Source organism: Pipra filicauda, unplaced genomic scaffold (genome assembly GCF_003945595.2).
Source record: "Pipra filicauda isolate LSUMZ 115617 unplaced genomic scaffold, ASM394559v2 scaffold622_size210553_pilon, whole genome shotgun sequence".
Lineage (NCBI taxonomy): Eukaryota > Metazoa > Chordata > Aves > Passeriformes > Pipridae > Pipra > Pipra filicauda.
Window position 1 is genome coordinate 152,035 of NW_024104779.1, and position 23,858 is coordinate 175,892.

Genomic DNA, 23,858 nt, shown 5'->3' on the forward strand with positions numbered 1-23,858 from the left:
TTAAAAAAAATTCACATTATTAAAGCATCTCAAGTTCTCTTTTTGTTATTATAATGTAGGGTAATTTTCAAAAGTAAAAATGTCTAATTGCATCTCAATGAGATATTAGCAACAAGTTTTTGATCACTGGTTCTTTCATTTGGCACGACTTAATGCTGTCATGCACACAATAGATTAGTAGCACATAAAAACAAAGAGATTCTAGATTAGGTTGGAAGAAAATCTGTCAGAAAATTAGCTAAGACTGTTTTATATCTCCAGCCAAAACAAAGGTTGTTCAGTTTGCCTGCATCAGCACTGGTGTGAAAGGTAATTCGAGCACCGCAGAGATAGAGCAAAAAACAGTCAAAAAAAGAGAAATCCAGGAGACATTTACACACATCTCTGGGGTGACCTTTGCATTCAAACCAAATGCTTCAAGGCACACATATCACCTACTTAGACAATTGCAAAATACCTTAAAAGTCTGGCTTTTATAACTGCACTCTTAAAGCTGCCCTCACTCTATTGAAACAAACTGAAATTCTCCCTTCTGAGGGGTCCAGAAAGTCATTAAGGAAACAAACACACCTTTGATTAATGTGTCTGAGCATATTTACCTAAGGGCTTGTTCCTGTTGATCTCATTCCAGCTGAGGTCAATAGCAAAATTCTCATTGACTTCAAAGGCAGCACCACCAAGGCTTGAAAGTCAGACACCATAGATACATACTATTGGATGTACATGTTCTCTGGAGCCCAATTCTCCTGCATTTGCAGAGGTTTTTACACATTTCTGTAAAGGTGCAAGTCCTTAAGGGTGAACTGGCACTGGAGGTAGCTGCTATTTGGAGCGCAGAAGTTAAAGATGAAGGATCTTAAAATTCCTATTCATAGATAGACACCTATATTTTCTGAATACCCGCATGTCCACCAGCAAAGACCTTTTGATGTCAACACTTCTGTGACTGGCTACACAGATTGCCATTTAAACCTCTGCATCATGGAGCTCTCCAGTATAGAAATCCCTGTGACTTTCCCCAAAATATAATCAACCTGCATTATATACAGATCTTTGCATTCAACTCTTTTCTCTCCACAAGTTCTGACAAGGTTTGTTTCCCACCTTGATGCAGGGCATGGGATCAAGTTTGGACAGGTTGGGAGTCTTGCTTTCCAAATTAAGACCCCTTAAAGCGTCTCAGGTTGGGCAGCTACATTCATTTGACTTTCGTGTGCTCTTTTGTGGATTAAGAGGCTGTTCACAGTGTGGCAAAAGGTTAGAATATATGACCATAATGCTGATGTCCAATCTTTATGGAGCTCTTAAAAATGCCCAGGACAATGAGAGTTCCTTCTCGATTTTTATGGAAAGCCACAATCAGGGTCAAATACACCTCATCTAACACTTCTTGTTTACAATGACTAAGTAAATAGCTGCATCTGAGATTGTCAACCCTTTCTCCCTTTGTACTCAGTGGAGGGAAGCAGGCATAATCCACCTGGTTTATCTCACTCTGCCACTTTAGGCAGGGATGAATCTCTCCAAATAAATGCTAGCACAGCTTGCTCAGATCACAGAGTTTGCACTGAAAATGAAGGCATTGTGTCAGATGATTCCAGCCCCAGACTCTAAACTGACACCACTGAAGTTAATTTGTAGCAGGTGAGGATCGTACTGTGTTAGAGTTTTCATTCATTTTGATAGGACTATTGAGAACATGACCCAATGTCTGTGTCTGGACATATTATAAATACTTAGTTGGCTTGAAAACCACTTCCATGTGGTTTTTTCACGTAAAAAAACCCCAACAACCAAAACATGCAACTCTGGAGATCCAGCCCCACTGAATGCTCCTGACATTCTTGTACTTTGTTTGGTTTTGTCTTGAAAGCTTTTCACTACTTCCCATCGGATGTCCAGGGATGCAGATTATCTGGTATTGCCTGATGATTCAAGTAATCCAGTTTCAAAAGACAGCACATCAGAAAAGGGAAGTGTCAAAGTCTGGCGGGGGCTTTCCACACCGTCCTGTCATGAAAACCTCTTGCGAAAGGGAATTTAAAATTTTTTTTTCTTTGCCATTTTCACACATAGTTATTTTAGTTTCTCTATTTAAAACAGTTTATAGTTTTTGTTCCCATTTGTGTAGAACTTGGGTTTAGAGTATGAGCCTCTTCTGAGCTCTTTATTGCTCCCATCACATGAAAAAATTTGAGCAATTCCTCACAGGGCAGAGGGTAGAGGGAAGCCCCAAGTACCTCAGCTGAGAGCCTTGAGAGTCATCACACTGCTCAGAACCCTGCACACTCAGGGGTGAAATGCTGAAAGCAGAGGCAATGCTGTGGATGAGAGCAAACCTTAACCTTGCCTTACAGTGCCTTACTGGAGGCTGAAGAAAACTAGTTTTTTATTCAGAAGCCATAACTCCAAGTACCTCAGCTCTCTGATACAAATCGCAGGCACATAAAGGTTTGTGAAAAACTGAGCACTTTGTATATATTGGCAGAATAGAAAAATAAAACTCAAAAAAATCATTGCAGGTCAGTCTGAAGTAAACAAGGTTTGTAGGGTTTTGTCTCTTTTCTTGGTTTTGGGTGTGTTGTTTTAGTGTGGGGTTTTGTGGGGTTTTTTTAGGAGAGGTCTTTGTTTTCTAAGTCTTTAATGAAGTTTGAAAACAAAACCAAAATGTACTCTAGAAAATCAAAACATTTTATTTTGTCTTCAAGTGATTGTTTTTCCTGAATTAATTGAACACAACTAGTTTCAGTCATAGCCAAAACAATTTCAAAATGAATTGTTTTTTCAAATTTAAAAATCAAAACCTATTTTAAAAAAATCTGTTCCACCTGAACAGAACAAATCCCAAAAATCAGCAAAAAAATGTCCAAAATATACTGACTCCACCCAGAAATTTTGGCTATGGTTAAAGAGGTTTACACTGCAATCCAAAATTAGAGTAAGGGAGACCAAAACCAATGCTTAACTCATCACTAAATGCAGTCTGATGTCCATGATGCCATTGCTTGTTCATTAATGCTTGCAGTCTCCAAGACAAAAGGCAGAAGCTGCTTATCCAGAGCCATCTCAAAGCTTCTCAGCAACATAAACATAGACAAAACTGAGCATTGTGACTGCAAGAAGAAAAAAGGCCAGGGTCAGGTTGGGCTGGTTTTGCAATAGGAAGGGGATGGGGTAGCAAATACACATCACACAGCCTTGCTTTGGCTTTTAGATGCAGTTACAGGACCAGCCTCACAGTACATGGGACCTTAGAGAATTCTTCCTGATGAGATCCCACTCTACAGATCCAGAGGAATAACCAAAAGACAGTGACAGTTTATGATCAACTGATCTTGTGTTTCCCTCCTTCCTGCTGCATGTATTCAGTGTGGGCACATCTAGCCAGGGATGTCACTGTACATTGTGGCACCACCATAAGCCTGACCTCCTTTTATTTCTGTTCCTGCCTCCTTACATGCTTTCCAAAGCAGCACAGTTCACTAGTCTTCCACAAGAAATAAAAACAAGGGTATTCAGTGAAAGAAGTACACAAGGGGAAAGACTAAGACAGAACACCACCAAAGATAAGCAGAACTTCACAAGAGTTCTCTTGAGGCTGTCATTGAGAAGAGAAAGCTCTGGAGACACCTCACTGCAGCCTTCCAGTACCTAAAGGGGGTTCATAAAAAGGCAACATTTTACATGGACAAGCAGTAATAGCACAAGGGGGAATTGTTTTAAAGTAAAATAGGACGTATTTAGATTAGATTTTAGGAAGAATACTTCAGTATGAGAGTAGTGAGGGACTGGGGTGGGTTTCCTGGAAAAGCTGTGGATACCTCATCCCTGGAAGTGTTCAAGGCCAGGCTGGATGGGACTTTAAGCAATCTGGTCTCATAGAAGGTGTCCTAGCCCATGGCAGGAGCATTGGAACTAGAACACCTTAAAGGTCCCTTCCAACTCAAAACATCCTGTGATTCTGTGATCATTCCCTGTTACATTATCTAGAATTGCTATATTAAGTCATGTTTCATGATATGGACCAACAACCAGCAGCATTCCTTGCTAAGGAGAAAATTTCATCCCCACTGTGTGTCAGCACCAACTGTAGCTGCTTCTACTCTTACACTGAAGCATTTGTGTTGGCCACTGCTGGACAAAAGTCAACAACCACTGACTCCTAAATGGCAACACCTGCTGCTATCTGATTATAATTATCTTGATTTTATGCATAATACTGGGTCTGACAGGACAAAAACTGTAAACCTTCCCCTTAACTAACAAAGAATCCCCGAACCCATTTTTCAAGACCAAAGAGACAAATCCTTTCTTTGAACAAAGATGACAGATCATTGAAGCTATTCAGTTACTTCCCACTGTGGCTCTAAGACACTTAATTTCCCCCAAACCTTAATCAATCGTATTATATATTACAAATGTCAACCAACATAATCAGAGCCAGGCTAGAATCCATTATTTGCTCATTTCCCCCCATGCAAGCACTGCCAAATCTGAGACAATAACATTCTGCTAATTTGCCAATAACTTACACAGAGAAAGCACTAAAATGGGCTTAATCCTCAAAGAGATTCAGTTGTTTGACTCCAGATTTCAAAGAAAAGCATGCAAATGCAGCAATAAAATGCATTCTGTTTAATCAAGTGAACACTTAACAGACTGATTCACATTGTTTTATGGCATCAAATAACAATTTCTGATGTGATTCCATGTGGGAGAAAAGGGGGACATTGCTGTAAGTATATTTTGGCAGAGTAATATAAGAGGTCACAGACAACTGATTTCTTAATGAAGTGTTAAAGGCTTCTAAAATTCATCTTTTATAGGAAAATGGAAACTTCTCCTCTCTACTACAACTTCAACAGAAAGAAAAGAATAACAGAAGTCAGATAAAATATGTCAGTTTACACCTGCTTAATGATTGGGAAATGCAATTTTCTTATTTAAAGGTAAATAAAGTCTACAGTATTGGTTTGCATCCCACTATGTTAGCACTGCACCAGATACAATATTAGATTGCCTGGGAGAATATTCAATATCATGACAAACCGTTTGGAAGCAGAGCTGAGAAGAGTCATACAGCAAAGTCTGTCACATCTGACTAAAAAATCCACTGTATTTTATTTGGAAAATAAAATGGAAAGAAAAGGAAACCAAACTAACACTGTGTGGTATTAAGTCAATTTAAATATAGTTCATAAAAATTAAGGCATTTTTTGCATTACACGGATATAGGTGCAGTGATGAAAAAAGAAGTGGTGTTCTGGAGAATGAATTGTCATTTTGGCTTAGAAAACATATGGACAGAGAAGGGAAAAAATTAAAGGAGATATAGACAGATGCAATTTGATGGCAGTGAAAAGCTTTACCCATCACTGCAGATCTGCAATGTTCAGGAAAGGCTGCAGTGCCACCAAACATCTCAAGTCCAAAATTTCAAATATATTTTCACTTTATTTTATGAATGTCCATCAGATATATATCTTTGATGCTACAACACACTTGAATAAAAATCAACAACATAAAAACCCTCATCATAAAAGATCCAAGAATTGAAATCCCAAAGCCATAACCATTTACTCTGTGAGCATATCATCTTTGACAACCATACATAAATGACATCATGACAACAAATACAATGTACAATAATAAGTGTGCAATGGTACAAAATATACAAAAAGGAATGTGTATTTAATATACATTCAACAATACCCCATAAAAATCTTTTTTGGGAAAGTGAAGTGCCTTTTCAAGACCAACAGAAAATGTGCACCACTTCATTTAGGATGGCTGAAGTATCTCCCATCAAAAGAGTAAAGCGTGTGTTCTTTGACTGGAACTATAAAATAACTGAGCTGAATTTTTCCTAATGAAAAAAAAAATCTAAACTTCATAAAATTTTTATCCACATCTATAGTATAATAAAATATTTAGAGTGCAGAAAATTCAGTTTAATTTAAATTTTACTTAAAAGTGGGCCATTTTTTATTGATAGATCTAGCTCAGTCATATAAAATCAAAAATCTATATTCCTTGTAGTAAAAAGACCATTTCTGCCCATGTGTCTTTTCTAGTTTTGATGCATTCCATAATTCACATAAATTTGCTGTAATGGAAATATGAGTCTGACCAGAGGTCAATATAAGAATCGTTCTTCATTTTCTCCTGGCTCTATACAAGTCTTGCATAATTTTACTCAAATATTTTTTTGCCTAAGTTTCAGATTCCTTTGAGTTCGACCTCAATGGGAATTTCAGGAATTGTTACTGAGGATATCATGAAGGTCACATGCTTATAATGTGGCTGATTTTATGAAAAAGTCCACCTAGCCTCCAGTTTTCAAGGCACCCTTTTGTGCCCTTCTTCCAAAGCTGTTAATTGCACTGACAGCAGAAAGAATTTACTCGCTGGGCTGGGCAAGTACATGACCCGTGCTCAGCTCTGCTGGGCATCCATCCTCCTCCTTGCGTGGGTCCAGGAGTAAAGGTGGCTGAGTATCTCTCCTAAGCCTCCCAACTGACAAAGCTGATCTCTGATTTCCGAAAGTAGAGACTCTTACTGTACCTCCAGAGTTCAGGATTTGTTGGTTCACAACCCATATGTGCAGCCCAAGGGAGGACACTGAATCCGCCAAAAGGCCAAGCTTTCACAGGGAGGGATAAGTGCAATTTGCACCGTAGGTACCACTTCACTTCTCTTTACGGAGTCTGAACCTGCTACTGCCTGTAAAGCCATGGGCCCAGACCTACAGTTCATACGACAGCAGTTAATACATTTAAATTTAATAGCACTGGGTTTTACCCCAACCCTGATGGCCATAACTTAGGCATCAGAATGGGTTCAACTTGCAGGTGCAACACCATTCCTCTTGTAATAAAGGTCAACATAGATCATCTAGACCTTCAAAGCAACAGACCAAAAGTATTTTCCAAAGTTCAAAATTCACCTGAGGCTCATTCTGAGTACCATTCCCAATTTTGATTTTAAGAGAGACTCATAATTATGCTAGTAAGCAACTAGCTGGAGATTGCAGGCCTCTCTGAAAATCGTATCTTGGGAATATGCGTAGAAGGAGTGAGAGGAAATGAAAGGTATCTATAAATCATATGGCATGCCTGAGCAATGCCCAGGTGAATGCAAAAAATTCATGTTATTTGCAGTATGTGTATCTCTTCCTGAGTTGAATTTCATTCCCAGTATGGAATCCAAGCATCTGTTTTCTTTTTTTGGCAAGGTACTCGATCACATGGTAAGGCAATCCAATTTTCTGGTTTGCTTCCTGTCTTCTTTCTTCCTAAATGGCTAAGCATTTCTCACCAAGATCACCATTACAATGTGTGCCAGAATATGTTTAAAATATGGTCCTGTAAAAATAGAAATTAGGTTTGTTTCTCTGAAGGCAGCATTAATTCTTCATATATTTTGGGATCTTGAAGATTTCAGCTGAACAGATTCAAAATTGTCTTCCTTTTCCTGCAATAGAAAACACAGGTTCTCATCAACTTGGATTCCTCAAATTCTCACCAGCAGTTACCATAGTCACTTCTCTCAATCCTTTACCAAAAACTTCACTTTATTTTTACCACAGTTATTAAGTGCATAGTTTGATCCTTTAATATTTAATAACATTATTAATTCTGTAAAAAACTTGCAAACCTAATAAAATTATGCTATAGATATTGTTCATAGTACTTATTTTAGAGGGTACAGGGAAAGTTTGCATTTCATACTCATAGTATAGGGCAGGTAGTTAGAGTTGGGGAATTGCAAGATAATCATCTCTATGGTTATTATCACTTATTAATGTGTTTCGCACAATGAATAAAATATTTGGAACAAAATCTGTGACTGTGAACACCACTGCCTTGCCCTTGGATTCTAACCGTAACTCCTCCTCTGGGAGACCCACAGGACAAAAAGAGTCTGCAAGTCCTCTGCCATCTTAAAAATCAGGGTTGAGTTTCCGTTTGCTGGGTGACAGCCTAGGCCATCTGGTCAGCAGACATCAGGGTGAGAAATGTGGACATACATGTTACTGCGTGTGTGACCAACCCAAGGGTCCAGCCAGAAGCAATGAATGAAGGAGTCCTAATAAAAGTACTCACTAGAAAATGTTGGTTCTTGCTTCGTGTGCCTGCCTTTTACACATGTTCACGTGCAAAAATAGTTTGGAAACTATGCTCAGCTAACTTAATAATCTGATTTTTAAAGCTGTCTCAGTCAGATCGGGACAGCCTGGCGCAGAGGTGAGAAAGAAGGGGAGAAATTGTCCTACACTAGTCTACTGCAGAGAATGTGTTCTGAAGAACCTGGTATTGTTATGCTGGAGGCAACAGATGGAACTAGAACAGCCTCCAGTCTGAAACAGGTTTGTATTTCTTTAGCTTCTATATTCTTATTAAAAATAAGTCATCCCTTTCTATATTATAGGCCTAGTCCTGAATTCCTTGGGTACTCAAAACAACTAATACCTTCATGACATGCTGGCAGAAATGCTGAAGCATGAACACAGAATTAGTATACTGCAGATTTTTCTTTAGCTCTCATTTTACATTTCTCCTTTTTTCTCCTGTTTTCCTCCATGTATTTTTTCCATATTTGACGTGCATATGTAGCAGGAGATGAATTTCCTCATCTTTTGCATAAAAGAAAACTGATGCCTATAACATTTATTTTCAATAAATATATATTAAATTCATGTTATCTGCAGGTATACAGGATACAGAGTTCAGTAACCTAATGAGGTACTGGAAGCTGAGTTTGCCAGCTATGATTATCTAGCAGAAAAAAAGGAACAAGCTTAAAACATCTGACAGGCTTGTTTAAAAAGGAGAGAATACTCAGGAAGATTCCTACAATGGATATAGGAACATTAAGCAACTCCAAATAGGCTTTCAAGTTGTCTGAGTACTGAAATAATAAAGCTTACTTTAAAAAGGAAAAAAACCCACTTCTCATAGAATCACAGAATGGTTTGGATTGGAAGGGACCTTAAGGATCATCTCGTTCCAACCTTCCTGCAATGGGCTGGGACACCTTCCATTAGAACAGATTGCTCAAATCTGCATCCAGCCTGGCCTTGAACACTTCCAGGGATGGGGCCACATCTTCTCTGGGCCTGCCAGAGCTTCTCTTGGCAACCTGTGCCAGTGTCTCATCACCCTCATAGTGAAGAACTTCATATTATAATATCTAACAATATCTAATCTAAACCAGGTGTGAGCCAGTCACTGGTGCTGCAAATAGAGTCAGCAAAGCTTTTGCACTTATCAGGAGTACCACAAAACATGACTCTCACCAGCAGCACTGCTCACTATGCTAAGACACTTCATGGACAAAAAACCAACATCAGTATTTCAAAGTTAGTGCCTGTAGGATTCAAAATGGAATCAACTTTTATTTTTGCAACATCACCAGAAAATTTGATGTGATTTGATTTTATTTACATTTTCAATATTCTCAATATTGAATTAAGATTTAATATTGAATTTCTGCCCCTTTCTACAAGGAACAATATTGATTTTGCAAGACAAATAGCCAGGCTAGGGTCAAGGGGAAGTTCTGCATATTATTTGTGCAATGGTAACTTCTCCTAGGAGGGATATCTGGGGAGAAGGTAGAGTGGGAAGTGGACACAAGTATAATGAAAAAAGTAAAAGAATGAAGAGAAGAGAATAAGGGAAAAGAAAGGTAGAACACAAGTTTTAATTACGTTGCACTCAATCACAGAAAGAAAAACAAGGAATACAAGAAAAGATCTAAAATTTAACATTCTGAAATATTATTTGGACAATAAAAAAGAGTGTGATGTTTTAAAATTCATTTTTGTGATGATCTTTTAGGAGAACCTTCCTATGAAAGTTCTTCCTTTTAAGAAACTTTCCTAAGAAACTCACTTCAACAAAACTCTTTGAAAGGGAAAATTTCGTTCACCTTCATCCTGATTATATCAGATGCCTCAGTTGGACTCCCTTAAAGACAACACTACCTTTTCTATAGCACAGAATTCAAGGCATTTGGAACAAACACCAAAGTGCTTATGGTATCTACCATGATGGTCTTCTGTTGCTCTTCTCAGAAATGTTCAAAGGACACCAAAAACTTTTGTGCTATCAATTCAGACATGCAACAATCCACATCACATGTGCAACAGAAAAAAAGTGCTTTTTGGTGTTGCTTCCCACTGGACTGGAGGAAGTTGCTGTATTGGGCAACAGGCTGAATCTGATGCCTCCTCTTTAGCTGAATCCCACCCAAAATAATGGTTCTCGAGTCAGCTATGAAGGAAACCCAGGTGAGCTGCAAGAGCTGGCCGGTGGCTCTGTTCCCAATGTTAATTTTTACTATCTCTGATAGCTGTGTTTGCCTCAGCAATGGAGGCGTCTGGTAGGACTCTGGGCAGAGAGGTTCTCTCCACCATTAACTGCTCTTTTCAGGTATCACCCATACAATAAAAAATGCTACTAAAATCTCTCTATGGAGGAAGAAGCATTTACTCAATACCCTGCAGCGTTTCTTAACTTTATCCAGACTGTGGATCTCAGCAGATCATTATGGATTGGATGAAATGTGTGGGGGAGGCTGCACTGCTGTGCAAATTAACATCACAGACTCATTACATCCAGTAAAAAAATATATGTAATAATTATTTTTAGTATTAATATTAGCAAATACTACTCACCTTTGTTGCCAAGGACTTGAGCTTGCCCAGCAGTGACTGCTTATTTGAATATACTATTTCTTCTTCATTATCTTCCCCTTCCATTATAGCACAGCTGTCAGCAGCTGGCAGTTCACACTCTTTTGAGTTCGTTGTCATCACTAATTTGGAATATTTATACTCCAGCCTGAAGATATAAAGCCAGACAGGCATAGATTTTTTTACAAATGTCCCATACTCAAGGTTTTTGTAATTCAGGTTATCTACCAGTCCTCCCACATAGTCATTTCTGAGGTATTTACTGGAAATTAGATCCTTTTCAATTACTAAAAATATATAATAACCAAAATAGTATTAACAATACAGCAAGCTCTTGCTCCCCAGATTAGCCCTCCATCCTTATAAAAGAAACATGTTTTCCCAAAAGACCACAAGCAGGTCAAGAGGGCTTCGGGCATGAAGAGGTGCGACCTGTGTGCTGGTTGGGGCAACAACCAAAGTAGAACTAAGAAATATACAGTCAATAACCTTATTTTAACCCACCTGAAAGGGGCTAATTAGACTAAAGATATCTTTTTGGTATTTAGACCTTGAAAAATCCACGTTACTTCAGAATCTAAGGTCAACTTCAAACTCTCAGAAGTTAAAAATATAGTTAGTTCCTATTGGGAAATTATGTCATAAAAAATTACTGTGGCTTTTCTATACTTTCCTCACCAGAATTTTTCACAGACACTGTTGGCAGAAGAAACATCAACTTGATGTATAAACAAGGATCCATGATGTATAAACCCTGAATCAACACGGTACTTGTCATCAACACTGTCATAAGGTCAGATCCAGGAAAGTCTTTCTTTTCACTCCATCAAGCTTTCAGCTTACTTTTATATGGAACACAATTTGCAGTACTTACTTCTGGTTCTTCTTCCAAAAATAGCAGGTCAAGGCTATGAGCAGAACAGCTGTGAAAGCACCAACACCAGCTCCAACTTTAAGCCAAAAATCTACTGTTTCACAAGTGCTGGTCTTTTTTTCTGGCAAGGAAACCCCTTTAATGCAATGCTTTGGTTCATTCCATACATACAAGGTTTCCTTTCAAACAGAAAACAAAAAAAAAAAAAAAACAAAAAGTGAGGTGCTTGTAGGAAAAGAGAGAACTACTTAGAGTTGCAGAAAACAAGCTGTTCTGAAGTAGAAAGGTTAGATAACTTTTCAGTGAAAGCCAGACTCTCGCTGAAGTTTTATTGTCTAATCAGTCATCCCCTTATTTGTGCCTGCAGGTTCAGGCATGGCAAAAGGATTTCCTCTTCTGTATAGTTCTTCATGTGACACAATATGGGTTGGACAGCTATTGGGAATGAGTTGTGCCTGCATTGGAGCTGCTGACCAACAGGATAGTTTGAACCTGTGGAGGGACTTCCTAACATTTGACTAGAGAAGGCAGCAGCAAAAATATTGCAAGCAAGGTAGGATGAATTTATAAACTGAAATTCCCAATCCTTTCCTAGCTTGCCCTTGGTGTTTATGGCTACTGAGAATTGGACGCATTTGGGAACTCCATCCTTCACAAATGACTTGCCTGCATCTATGAATGCATAGAGAGTTCACATCCTTACTCACACAACTGGTCAGGACAAGCCAGGTCTACTCCAGGAACCACACTGCCATTGGCACAAACATTCCTGAGTCTCAACACAGCACCCCAATGTGGTTGCATCCAGACAGCTCAGAGCCTGGACTCTGCCTGCACTTACATATCAGTCTGCCCATCAAATTTCGACAAGAGTCTGAGTTATACCCAAATGAACCCATCTGGAGATATGGGTCCTGTACCTGAAATCCTTTTTTGCAGGCTCCCTCAATCTCGTGGTAGTCTTGCTCTGTGCAGAGAGGACAAGCTTCTGCACTTTCCCAAACAAAGTAGAAAGTGCATCCATCGCAGGTGCCCGCAGGGCATGAGCTGGGAGGAGAACAAAGCCTAGTGATCAGTTATTAAACACTCTGGGGTTTGCATTGTCACTCCACATTCTGCTGCTGAAGATTGGGAATGGGAAGTACAAGAAATGGATAAATATCCATCAAGTCAGCAGATGAAAAAAATCTGGGGAAGAATTTTCCCCAGTTCGTAAAATGCTTTCTCAAGTGACAACAGATGTTGAGCTGTCAAAGCTCTAAAATAACAGTTCATTTCCCAGCAGGGAGTGGTACTCTTACACAGGGGAGGGAAGGGGAGCGGAGGGGAGGGGAGGGGAGGGGAGGGGAAGGGAGGGGAGGGGAGGGGAGGAAGAGGAGCAGAACTACACTGGTGTTTCACCAGCACGGGTTAGCCCAGCACATGCCTCTATCACTGTTCTCCTGCACTGGGTGACTGTTCCACACGAATGCTGCTATCCGGTTCCTGCCTGGGTGATTTAGTCCATATGGAATGGACTTGTCCTGTCATGGTTAATTACTAGAAGGATGTTCACCAGTTAATGAAGAGATAACAGCTTCTCTTAGTCTAAGGAAAACTAATGGCCTATTTTGTATTCAGCCTGCAGAAGGAAGTTGTACTGGCAATGGTAGGACATTTACATAGCTTTTGTTACTGACGATCACATCAGGTCTAACAGCAGCAATGGCCAAAAGTCCATGCAAGAAGTTCAGTTATGTAAATATGAAATATATTCATACCAAAAATGCATTTAAAATTATGTTGTTCTACATCATTTGGAAACCTGTTATCCTGATCTGAAGCACTGAAAAGTCTCCAGCCCTAACAGCCCATTCTGGTTTATCCTGGTTTGAATACCTGACAACTGTCCTCTCTGCATTATGGAGAATTTTTCAAACTACATGGGAAGAGCACTGACAGACCTTTCTCCTCAACTGCTTTCATCTTATACTGTAGCTTCATGTGATACTAAACACTGTGTCTGGAGGATCAAGGAGTTAGGTGCTGTATTATTTGACATATATCAGGTACCTCACTGTGTGAAAACTGCTGTCTGATTGCTGAGGTAATCAAAGGAGGATAGGAAGGGAGAAGTCAACACAAACTGGGATAAGATACATATGTCAGCTGTGTGTCATTTCTGCCCATGCTCACACTTTTAAAAGCAAGGTAGGTTGTTCCTCCCTCACTACTGGTGAGTTATCACAGCTCACATTGTGTTTAACCTGTGACATTAGGAGAAAAACTGGAGGATTTTCACATGGCAACTGATAGACAGAGGCTTATTGCCCAGTGTGTCAGGTCCCTCAGCAACTGAGGTAAGTATCTTCCAAGGTGTTCAATCATCAATCACTCATCCATCACCTGTGAAGCAGATGCTGCCTTGCCTTCATTCAGCTGAGCATGGTTCATCTGTCTCAAAAGGGACAGGGATCAAAGGATCCCACACTTCTCACACTTGGGAAGAGGACTTAGCTTTTGGGAAGGGGGATGAGTGATAGGGCTATCAGCAGATTTATAGTAACATCCAGACACCCTAAGATGGGCCTTGACAAGGAAGGTCAAGATGGGCCAAGAGGAAGGTCATCAGAGTTGAGGGGAACTTCTGAAGAATGACAGGGTGTTGTTAAAGAGTAACAGAATTAATCCTTTTACTGTTTTTTTTTTCTCTGTAACTTTTCAGTTATGCTTTAAGTTATGTTTATGCAGGCATAAACAGGACTTTGGAAGAAAGAGGCATTTTGAAGTCACTTGAATCAGAGAGAAGGGAAAAGGTCAGGCAAATTAAACTCAACTAGTACAAGGGGGTTAGGATGCAAACTGGAGTGATGAGACACATAAATAAATACATCTCGAACTTTAACTAGACAGAGTTCAGGGCTCAGATAAGCATTGCAATAGCAGATTTCATAATTCCTAGGACAGGTTGCTCTTTTCCAAAAAAATAATTTTTTCCATAGCCACTACTGTAGATCAAGGAAGAAAAACCACCTCTCAAACCCTGAGCAGGCAGTTCTAATCAGGAGGCCAAAGATTAAAATAAGGAACTGAAATAAAGGAAAAGTTAAGACAAGGAAACATTACTAAATTTTCTTTTGCCTTTAAGCTCAGAACAACCTTCCTGAGCTCTAATGTCTCTCATCACACACTCTAAACACAAATGAGCTTGTCTGCTGGGAGGTGATGGACACCTAGGAAAAATACATGAGACCTTCTGCATGGCTGATGAGGGCAACAGCATTCCTCATTGCTGTTAAAATTACAAATGAGTTTTGTAAAGATTACCTGAGTAGCAAAGGCTTTTTGGCACTACTAAGATACAAACACTCAAATACCTGGGCACAGAAAGCTCTCCTTGGCCTGGTTTGTTGGGATTGCATCTCATTGTCACAACAGTTGCACGGCCATTTTCACAGGAGGCTGTCACTGTTGAGGACCTAATGTCAAACAAGAGGAGAAAAGTAACACATTTCCCCCACAATAAATACATGTTGCTCTTTCATGGGTCTCTGTCCATTCATGCAGCTGCAATACCGACAAAATACCCTTGAACCACAGCGCTTTTCACTTTGTCAGCTGAAAAAATAAAGGAGCAACAGAAGCAGGGTAGGTTTCACCACTTCATTTAAATCTCAAAGTGCTCTAAGATGCTACTCAGGGAACTGCTGTGGTTCTCTAGCTAGTTTGAAATCTGCTGAGTCAAGGAATAAACTTTCCCACAAAGCACAATAGAACAATTGAAAAAGAGAATTGCAGGTGCTGTTGTTGGTGTGTTACTCTGCTGGAGAGTTTATGATGGCTCACTCCTCAGCTGCTAATCTGAGAACCACACTGTCCCGAACTAGCACAAGGAAAAGGGGATTAAAAACATGGACCTTATTCTAGCATGATAGACACTGTAAGCCCAGTTCATAATATGCTCAAAGTGGGGTCATTGGTGTGGAGTTCAGTTTGCAGAATCAGACTTGTAATTTCACATGTGCATGAACTGCTGATATCCAAAATCCTATAGTCAATTAAGATCTGTCATTAAAGCCAGAACAATCCAGACAGCCAACCAGCAGGACAAATACAGGTAAGTGCCTTAAGCTGAATAGCCCCAGGGGCTCCAGAGTCCCAGCTTAGAAAACCAATTGCCGTGAAGACACCAGCGTGTAGACATCTGGACTGAGCTGACCTTTGAGCTACTTCTTACCCAAGCTGAGGCTTCGTAAGAAGTATTTCACTCTTCTCTATTCTTTTTATGGAGAAGAGTGAAGAATAGGAAAAGCATACTAGTAACTGTGTGTGTTCAAACAATTGCTGTTAATCTTGATTAGTTCTTTTTTATAGCATCAAAGTAAATGCAAATGAAAGTGAAAGAAGATATGCAAAGGGAAGTGGACATAGCAAAGTGATATATGAGAAAATATTGAAAGAAACAGGACATGGGAAGTGGCATCTGCATGAATCAAAGCTCTGGTATCACTTCCTACAGATAAAGTGTAATTCAGATTTGACTAAACAGTGTTTGCTGACTTTATAAGACGTTCTTCAACATACCAATCAATATCAGCCAGATACTGATTCAAGTGGTAAGGATTAAAGCTGAATTACAGATCCTCCCTTACAGTTTTAGTTTCCCTTAAACAAATGAAGAAATTTGACATAGCAATAAACAGTATTTTTTACCTACTTGTAAAAGAAATGCACATCCGGTATTTTGCTTGCAGAGGGAGGAAACATATCAGCCTTTATGCTGATATTTTCCAGCATTGTTTCAACTGTAGCTCCTAAAATTTGAGAAGGAAAAAAAAAGGAGCAAACTAAGAATGGATCTTTGAGCAGTTAACATGTAATATTTTCTCAGTCTGAAGGGTATATATCTCACTTAATAGCAATTAATGGCATTACTATACATTACACACTTTCTTTTATTCTAACTAAACCTTCCAGATTTACATGTTCCTCATACAGTCTGATTTGCTCACATAGACATAGCAAAACAAAAAAAATTAATAAAATGCCAGTGTAATAATTTTTACTCTTTTATATTAATTTAAAGCAATCAATATTAAAGAATCATAAAATAATTTAGGCTGGCAAAGGACTGCTGAAGATTCTGATCCAGCCACGGAAAGTATATGCCTTGAACTTATAACCCTCACACATTGTAACCGTGTAACAACCTGAGCAATCTGCAGTACTGTGAGAGATCCTGCAATGTTTCAGAAGAGGGAGCTGTAAAAATGGGAATGCATCCTTCTAGGGAGGTGAAAAATTGCTACAACAACAAAAGAAAGCAGTAGAAGTCAGAAACTGGTGGAAAGATGGGAAAGATTGAAGAAGTTTTCTGCTTGTTCTTGAAACAGTTCATAGAATCACAGACTCATGGAATGGTTTGGGTTGGAAGGGAATTTAAAGATCATCTTGTTCCAACTCCCCTGCCAAGGGCAGGGACACCTTCCACTAGACCACGTTGCTCAAAGTCGCATCCAACCTGGCCTCAAACACTTCCAGGGATGGGGCATTCACAGCTTCTCTGGGAAACCTGTGACACTGCCTCACTATCCTCACAGTAAAAGATTTCTTTCAAATATCTAACCTAAAACTGCCCTCTTTCAGTTTAACACATTACTCCTTGTCCTACCACTCCATGCCCTTGTAAAAAGACGCTCTCCAGCTCTCTTGTAACCCCTTCAGGTACTGAAAGGCACCCTAAGGTGTCGCTGGAGCCTTCTTTTCTTCAGGATTAACAACTCCAGCTCTCTCAGCCTGTCTCCACAGGAGGGGTGATCCAGCCTTCTGATCATCTTTGTGGTCTCCTCTGGACTCACTTCAGCAAGTCCACATCCTTCTCATGTTAGGAAAGACAAACTTCAACCATTCAAAAATATAGCAATTGATATAAAGAAAGGGCAGCAGAAGAGCTTCATATCTTTTCTCTGTACTAGGAAAAATATCAGAAGTATCTCCTTGCTTTCCAAGACAATGACTTAAACACCTGATTCCTTCGGTGGCAGGAGAGGATATTGACATCTCCTTGGCATACCTGCTTATGAACTAGCAAACCCATACCTAAAAGTCACCTTTAATAGAGCTTTTAATTACTTTCATCATGGCTAGGCTTCGCGAACGAAGATTTGGGAAGGCTCTATCCACATTTGTTACAGGCACACTGGTGGCTTATGAGGCCAATATGAGACAGACATATCCAATTGCAAAAGGCACAGCAGAAAGACTCCTTAGATGGTGTATTCTGCAAGACACGGTTCTTTCTGTGTTGCCTTTTCTCCTCGAGGGTGATCCTGCGAGTGTTCCCAAAGGAGACAGCTGCGTTATAGATGGTGTGTCTCCAGGCCTCCCGACTGGAGGCCAGAGTAGACCAGTTATGGTGATCAATATGGCCAAGGCTGAGATGTTGTTTCAGGGAGTCCTTGTATCTTTTCTTCGGGGCTCCTCTCATGCGGCAGCCAGTGGCAAGTTCACCATAAAGCAAGAGCTTTTAATTACAATGAACTGTCAAAAGACTCATGGGGAGGAAATATGATGACCCAAATGACAATGTGGCTACCATGATGAGGCAAAATAATGGTAAATGAAAATGAGTTTCAGTCCATGGATAGATACACAAAGAGTGGAAGTCAACAAGAATTTATGGAGAACAGCTTTTGTTGAACAAATCTGATCTCATCCCTTGAGTGTTGAAGAATTTTGTTGCTAAAGAAAATTATGTAAATTTATCAAGTATTTCACTAATTACCACATGAGATTCTAATTAAAAAGTTAGCAATCTAATAACAATTGAGTGCACACTCTGAATTAAAAACTATTTAGCTAAGTAATTAAAAAATTATCTGGCCATGGGAAACTCTCATGAAATGTGGTATGTCTCCAGTCTTCTCTAGGCATCGATATTGAAGTGCCAAAATGCAAGATTATTGGCAGGCATCTGCAAGTAACTACATAATCACTGTTGGTAAAGTGTGAGACAAAGATTAAGAGGAACAGGAATAAAATACAAAGCATTTGGTTCATTTGGTAAGATGGTCCCAAACAACCTAAATATATTTTAGTGAAGACAAGTAGAGCAAGGCAGGCAGGCCAGTCTTAAACTGTAACTGAAAAAAAATCCAGAGTGGACATCAGAAACAAGAAGGTGTCATAAAATCCCTTGAGTCTGGAGAAAGAAGGACTCAGGAATTCCAAAGACGGAAGTGATTTTTATTGCCATTATAGCAAATTAAACACTGGAATAGTGTTCCATTCTATGCTTTAAGAAAATACTAAAGGTTACAGAGCTGTAGAAAGAGCCTCAAAATTATTCAGATGCTAGAGATAAATACATGATAGCAAGAGACTTAGAAGAACTTGGTCTACTTAGCTTATCAGAAAAGCAAACTGGGGAAGGTGTGATGATTCCAGTACACAAAATATTTCTTCAAAAAAAAAAATGTCAGTGTGAAATGGAGAAAGAATAACAAGAAGCAAGAACTGAAAAGTGAAACCAGGGAAATTAAAATAGGAAGCAAGTCTGCTTTAAAATCACACACAGAGACAGTCTTTGACTAGTGGAAAAAAATACCAGTGACTGTGGCAAAGCTTTTATTTCTGGCAGTCTTAAAAGTCCAGGTTGAATGATCTTCCAAAGATGTGCTTTTGTCAAACATGAGTTTCTGGGCTCAGTGCCAGGGAGAAAGTACAAGCACTCAGTGCCTGTAATGGATAGGTGAGCAGACTAAATGACTTCATTGTCTAATCTGGCCTCAGACTCTGGGAACTTGTGAGCCAGATCAGTGCAAGCCTTAATGACGTGTGCGCCCCATGTTGCCCTAAACCTCTTCCTTTCTTGACTAATTATGTCCCAACACCAGTTTCTTCTTCTGAAATTGCCCAAGTGGGGTCTTGGTAATGCAGCTGCTGAGCCCAGAAGGATTTACTCTGCAGCCCTAAATACATAACAGTACATTCATGATAATAGCAAGCAGAAGACAAACCATATACCTAAGAACCTGTCAGCAAGGCTGTTGGACTGCAGAGCCAGGGCTGTTCGGAAACCTTTGCTGTCTGACGGGATGATGGTGGACTGGCAGACAAAAGCTCCCACAAAATTGGAAAAATCTTCTGATTCTGCAACCATGTCCTTCAGAGTAACGTCTGTAATGTTGTCAGTGCAAATTGCCATCTTCTTCCCCTGTGGACAATCAGAAAAAAAAAGGGGGAAGCTGTTGATTGTTGATAAGATGTGAAAAAGTTTGGGAAAGGAAAGATTTCAAACTTTCTGATTGCAAACTGGGTGAGATTCATTACTTTACCTTATAACAACTTGATGTCTCTATGTGTCTGTCATAAGAGGGACAAATTGCAGCAATAAACTGTGCTATTGTGAAAGCTCCAATTGAAGCCTTGTACAGACTCAGAAACACAATGTCACCTCTGGCATGTGTCTTATCAGAAATCTGTGCTGTGGAGCACTCCTCTTAGTTTATCTTGACAGCACAGTGTTTACTTGCAGAGCATAATAAAATAGCTTGCAAAGAAAAACCTTATTTCCCTTCCCTTCAAATAATACAATGTAGAATACCTCTTTATTTGGGATTTAATCCAGACAAAATATTTTCAAAGCACAAATACATGAAATCTCTAAACAGATATACAGCCTTCAAGGCTGCCTTAATGTCACATGTCAAGACCAGTGCTAGAATCTGAGCAACAGCAATGAAAGACAAATCACTAGACTCAGTTTTCCTGACAAAATGTCAAGCACTCACCACCTAATCATGGTTGGTAGCACTGTATTACCATCATAGTAATTTGGGAAAATTAAGACCAGATCCACAAGGGAGTCAGCATATCTGCACTTTTGTCAATCTAGTTGTTAGCAGCTCTGATCCAGGTGGTAGTTAAACACACATTTAAGCCTAAAAGTATGCAAAATGATGTAAAGAAATGTGACTATTCATCTGTCTCAACTCATGTATATCCTTTGGTACATGGGCAAAAGACTTTAGAACTTTACAGGGCTGAACATTAATGTAAAGTACATGTGCTGGTTTTCATGGGACAATGTACAACACTAGTACTGCTCTGAAAGGTCAATTTATGTATGTGACAACAAGCTCTGGTACAGTCCAAGCCCCAGAGGAAGGTCTCTTGACTCTGTTTGACTCATCAACTAAACACATTTTTCCACCACTTTCAAAGGCTGCAGTCAAAGTCAGCACTGGGCACCTTGGTCACTGGCAGACAGTAGGGTGACCAGGGGCTCTGCTGACTACAACATCTCCAGTCAAGTCATGAGGGAAACATATGGAAAGAAGTTGCCAGGTGATAGACTCTTCACTTGAGCTTCTTGGTGGCAGCACACAAAGGTGAGGGTTGTGACTCAAGTGACTTGAAGGCACAAGAACTAAGAAAAGGCAGGGATGTGACAGGGGTTTTCTTTTGAGCATTGTTTATGGCCTAAAACTTTGTCATCTCTGCTCTGGAAAATCATTTGGCTGCTCAAAAATCCCCTTGCTCTGCTAAACAAGATCCAAAGGGAAGTGTTTGTGCAGTGTTGGTGACAATTCAGATGAAGGGGAGTCCTTGTCCTGCCTCAGTGTGACCCCAGATCATCAACACAGGCAACAAATTGGTTCATCCCCCCAACCCTCAACACCAGCTGAGCTCACCTCATTCCCACACAGGCTGATATTAAAGAAGTGGAAGAACTTGGTCCCTCGGGAAGTGAAGCTGGGTCCGCTCATCAATGAGCCCACCTGGCTGAGGTTGCTAAAATTGTAATTCAGGCTCTGGTTATCCTTGACATAGGACACCAGGCAGTCACTGAAGCAGGCAGAGTGGTCCTGTAAGGAAGAAGAAGCATCCATTAAAGAGCAGTTATGGAACAGCAGCGAACCATTCCTCTGGGATTTAAAGCAAGCAGGTGCAGACAGGACTGCTTTCCTTGTTGAGGATGAAGGGCAACTCTGCCCTATTCCTCTAATTCATCTTTCTCTTGGGAGAAATCCCATTCCTGTTTCAATCCCTCGCAATAACATATCAGGACTATAATGTTCCCCAAGCCCGGTTTTTCTGCTGTTTGCTGCATTAGCCAAGAAAATGTAGTTTCTTTGTTTGTTTTGTTCTGTGTGCCTTTAGGATCCCAGTGTTCCAGCTCAAAGCTCTGTAAACAGATCAGAACATGCCCTTGGTTACATTTGTATCTTGCAAAGGAAACACAACAAACAGCCCAAGACACAAGGACTGTATATGAACCCAGCTGAAGTCAGGCAGAATACGAACAAATTGAAGCAGTTTTTCTGGTACCTGTGCAGCTCCTTGCATGTAATAAATGCTTACTAAGGCTTAAGGGCAGTTTCATGTAAGAGGCACTTGTTACAGGTTTCTAAAGGCACAGACACATCATCCAGCAGAGAAAGTCCCTGAGTTTAAAACAGCAGGTGTCTGGGACAGTTTTAGGTAGAAGCAACATATATGCTTGCCCTCTTCATACACTGTCCACAGCTTCTTGAAACAAATCTTTTTTTGAGCTGATGTGGTCGATTTTATCTTATTACTGCATATTTACAAACAGAAATGAGGCTAGTGACATCTCTGAAAGAGTGGGCTCACTGATTATATCTAGACACCACTGCTCACAAGGCACATACCTGTAGGAAAGAGCTAAAACTGGCCCTTGGGCCCTTTGAGCTTATAGCCCAAAACCCCCTGTCTGCCCATCGCTCAGAAACACTCAGTTTCTGTACCTTGGTGCTCCTGCTGCCAGGCCCACAGGGGATGCAGGCCTCCCTGCCATAGACCTGGTGGATGGACAGGAAGGTGTTGGCCGGACACTCCTTGCACTGGCTGGTCTCCTTCTCGATGTAGTGTCCTGGCGGGCAGGGCACACAGGATGAGCCAGACTGCTCCGAGCCCAGCGCACAGGCCCGGCAGGAAGAGGCCACTCCATCCACTGCGTTGGTCACGGTGATGGAGTAGATCTTGGCCATGTCATTGATGAACTGTCTGCTCTGGAACGAGAGCCAAGGAAACCACCCTGGTGTCGTCGCACCATTGTGTTTGGACACAGATGGACAGACATCTCTATGCATCAGTTCAGGGATCAGCTTATTCATGGCTCTGTCCCTCCTCCTGGATCTTTTATCCACAGCTGCCTCCCCAGGGCTGCTTTATGGTGAGAGCCATTCACTCCTTACAGGAAGCCTGTGAGCTTCAACAGAGGGTGAGAGCTCTAGGGATGAGTGTCCAAGGAAAGCTGTGTTCTAAAGACCCATATGTAAAGAAGTACTTACATCTTGGCCCTCGTTTATTCTCTGAAAGGCCCAGGTGAATGTGAAGGAAGCATTTTTGGAGATGATGTGAGTGTAGGATTGTTTTTCTTTACTTCTTTCCCATGATTCCACCACATTGGTATTTTTTCGATTAACATCCTAAAAAATGGATATATTTAAAAAAAAACCAAGCAAAACAAAGAAACAAAAAACCCACACATCCCCCCCCCACACACAAAAAGCATAGTCATACTACACTGAACACCAGCATTTTATGATATAGAGATTAATGTATAAAGGACTTTACAATCACATTTAACAATTAATAAAGCAGAGCAAACATACTTATTCTGTTTTCCACAACTGGCAAATTTTTAATTGAGAATGGGTGGCTGTTCCAAAAGATGTTGTAGTTCATATAAGAGCTAAGTTCAAAGTCCTATAGTAGTTTATAACCATTATGAGGATGGATTCAGCACAGTGGTTCTTTCAGATTTGAAATTTTGTTTGTATGTAAAACTTGCAGGTACCAGAGTACAGAAAGGGGAAGGCAAAAATTCAGAGGTAAATTGTAGTTTCTGACATCTTCAGATACCCACTTTGATGGTGTCTCTTGTGAAAGAGAACTGAGGCCAATAATGCAGCACCAAGATTTACATAACAAAACTCCATTCAATCTATGTTTATGTTTCTTATTCTCAATCAGCTGCAAATGTTCCAGTGAAAGATGCTTTTCCTTTAAAACAGATTCTTTAAATTGCCACTAAAGACAGACTCAAATTACCACCTAATTTCCACTCAATTCTCTTTAAATTAAGAGCAGATTCCCCTAAAGAGCCACTAAACACAAAAAAGGACCAGCTTCCCCTTTCACTGGAAGGGGCAAGGGAGCTGTCACAGATCCAGTTACTTTCCTCAGCTGATGGACTTTCAATAAGCAGACCTTGAAAGTAAGTAAAATGGTACTTTCCTTTCACAAACATCTGCCTGCTACCCTACTGATTCCCCA

At 40.1% G+C, this 23,858-nt stretch overlaps 1 protein-coding gene across 1 annotated transcript in view; it reads right to left on the minus strand.

The window, feature by feature from the left end:
- Positions 1-4,620: 4,620 nt before the first annotated feature.
- ELAPOR2 (endosome-lysosome associated apoptosis and autophagy regulator family member 2) overlaps positions 4,621-23,858 on the minus strand; it is a 50,337-nt gene continuing 31,099 nt past the window's right edge. Inside the window, exons 12-21 of the mRNA XM_027748921.2 lie at positions 22,871-23,008; positions 22,325-22,588; positions 21,248-21,421; positions 19,578-19,767; positions 16,270-16,366; positions 14,930-15,031; positions 12,494-12,620; positions 11,574-11,752; positions 10,682-10,847; positions 4,621-7,473 (exon numbers count right to left, since the gene is read on the minus strand). Coding sequence (XP_027604722.1) covers positions 7,414-7,473; positions 10,682-10,847; positions 11,574-11,752; positions 12,494-12,620; positions 14,930-15,031; positions 16,270-16,366; positions 19,578-19,767; positions 21,248-21,421; positions 22,325-22,588; positions 22,871-23,008 — 1,497 coding nt within the window. The 3' untranslated portion in view covers positions 4,621-7,413. The remainder of the gene's footprint in view (positions 7,474-10,681; positions 10,848-11,573; positions 11,753-12,493; positions 12,621-14,929; positions 15,032-16,269; positions 16,367-19,577; positions 19,768-21,247; positions 21,422-22,324; positions 22,589-22,870; positions 23,009-23,858) is intronic.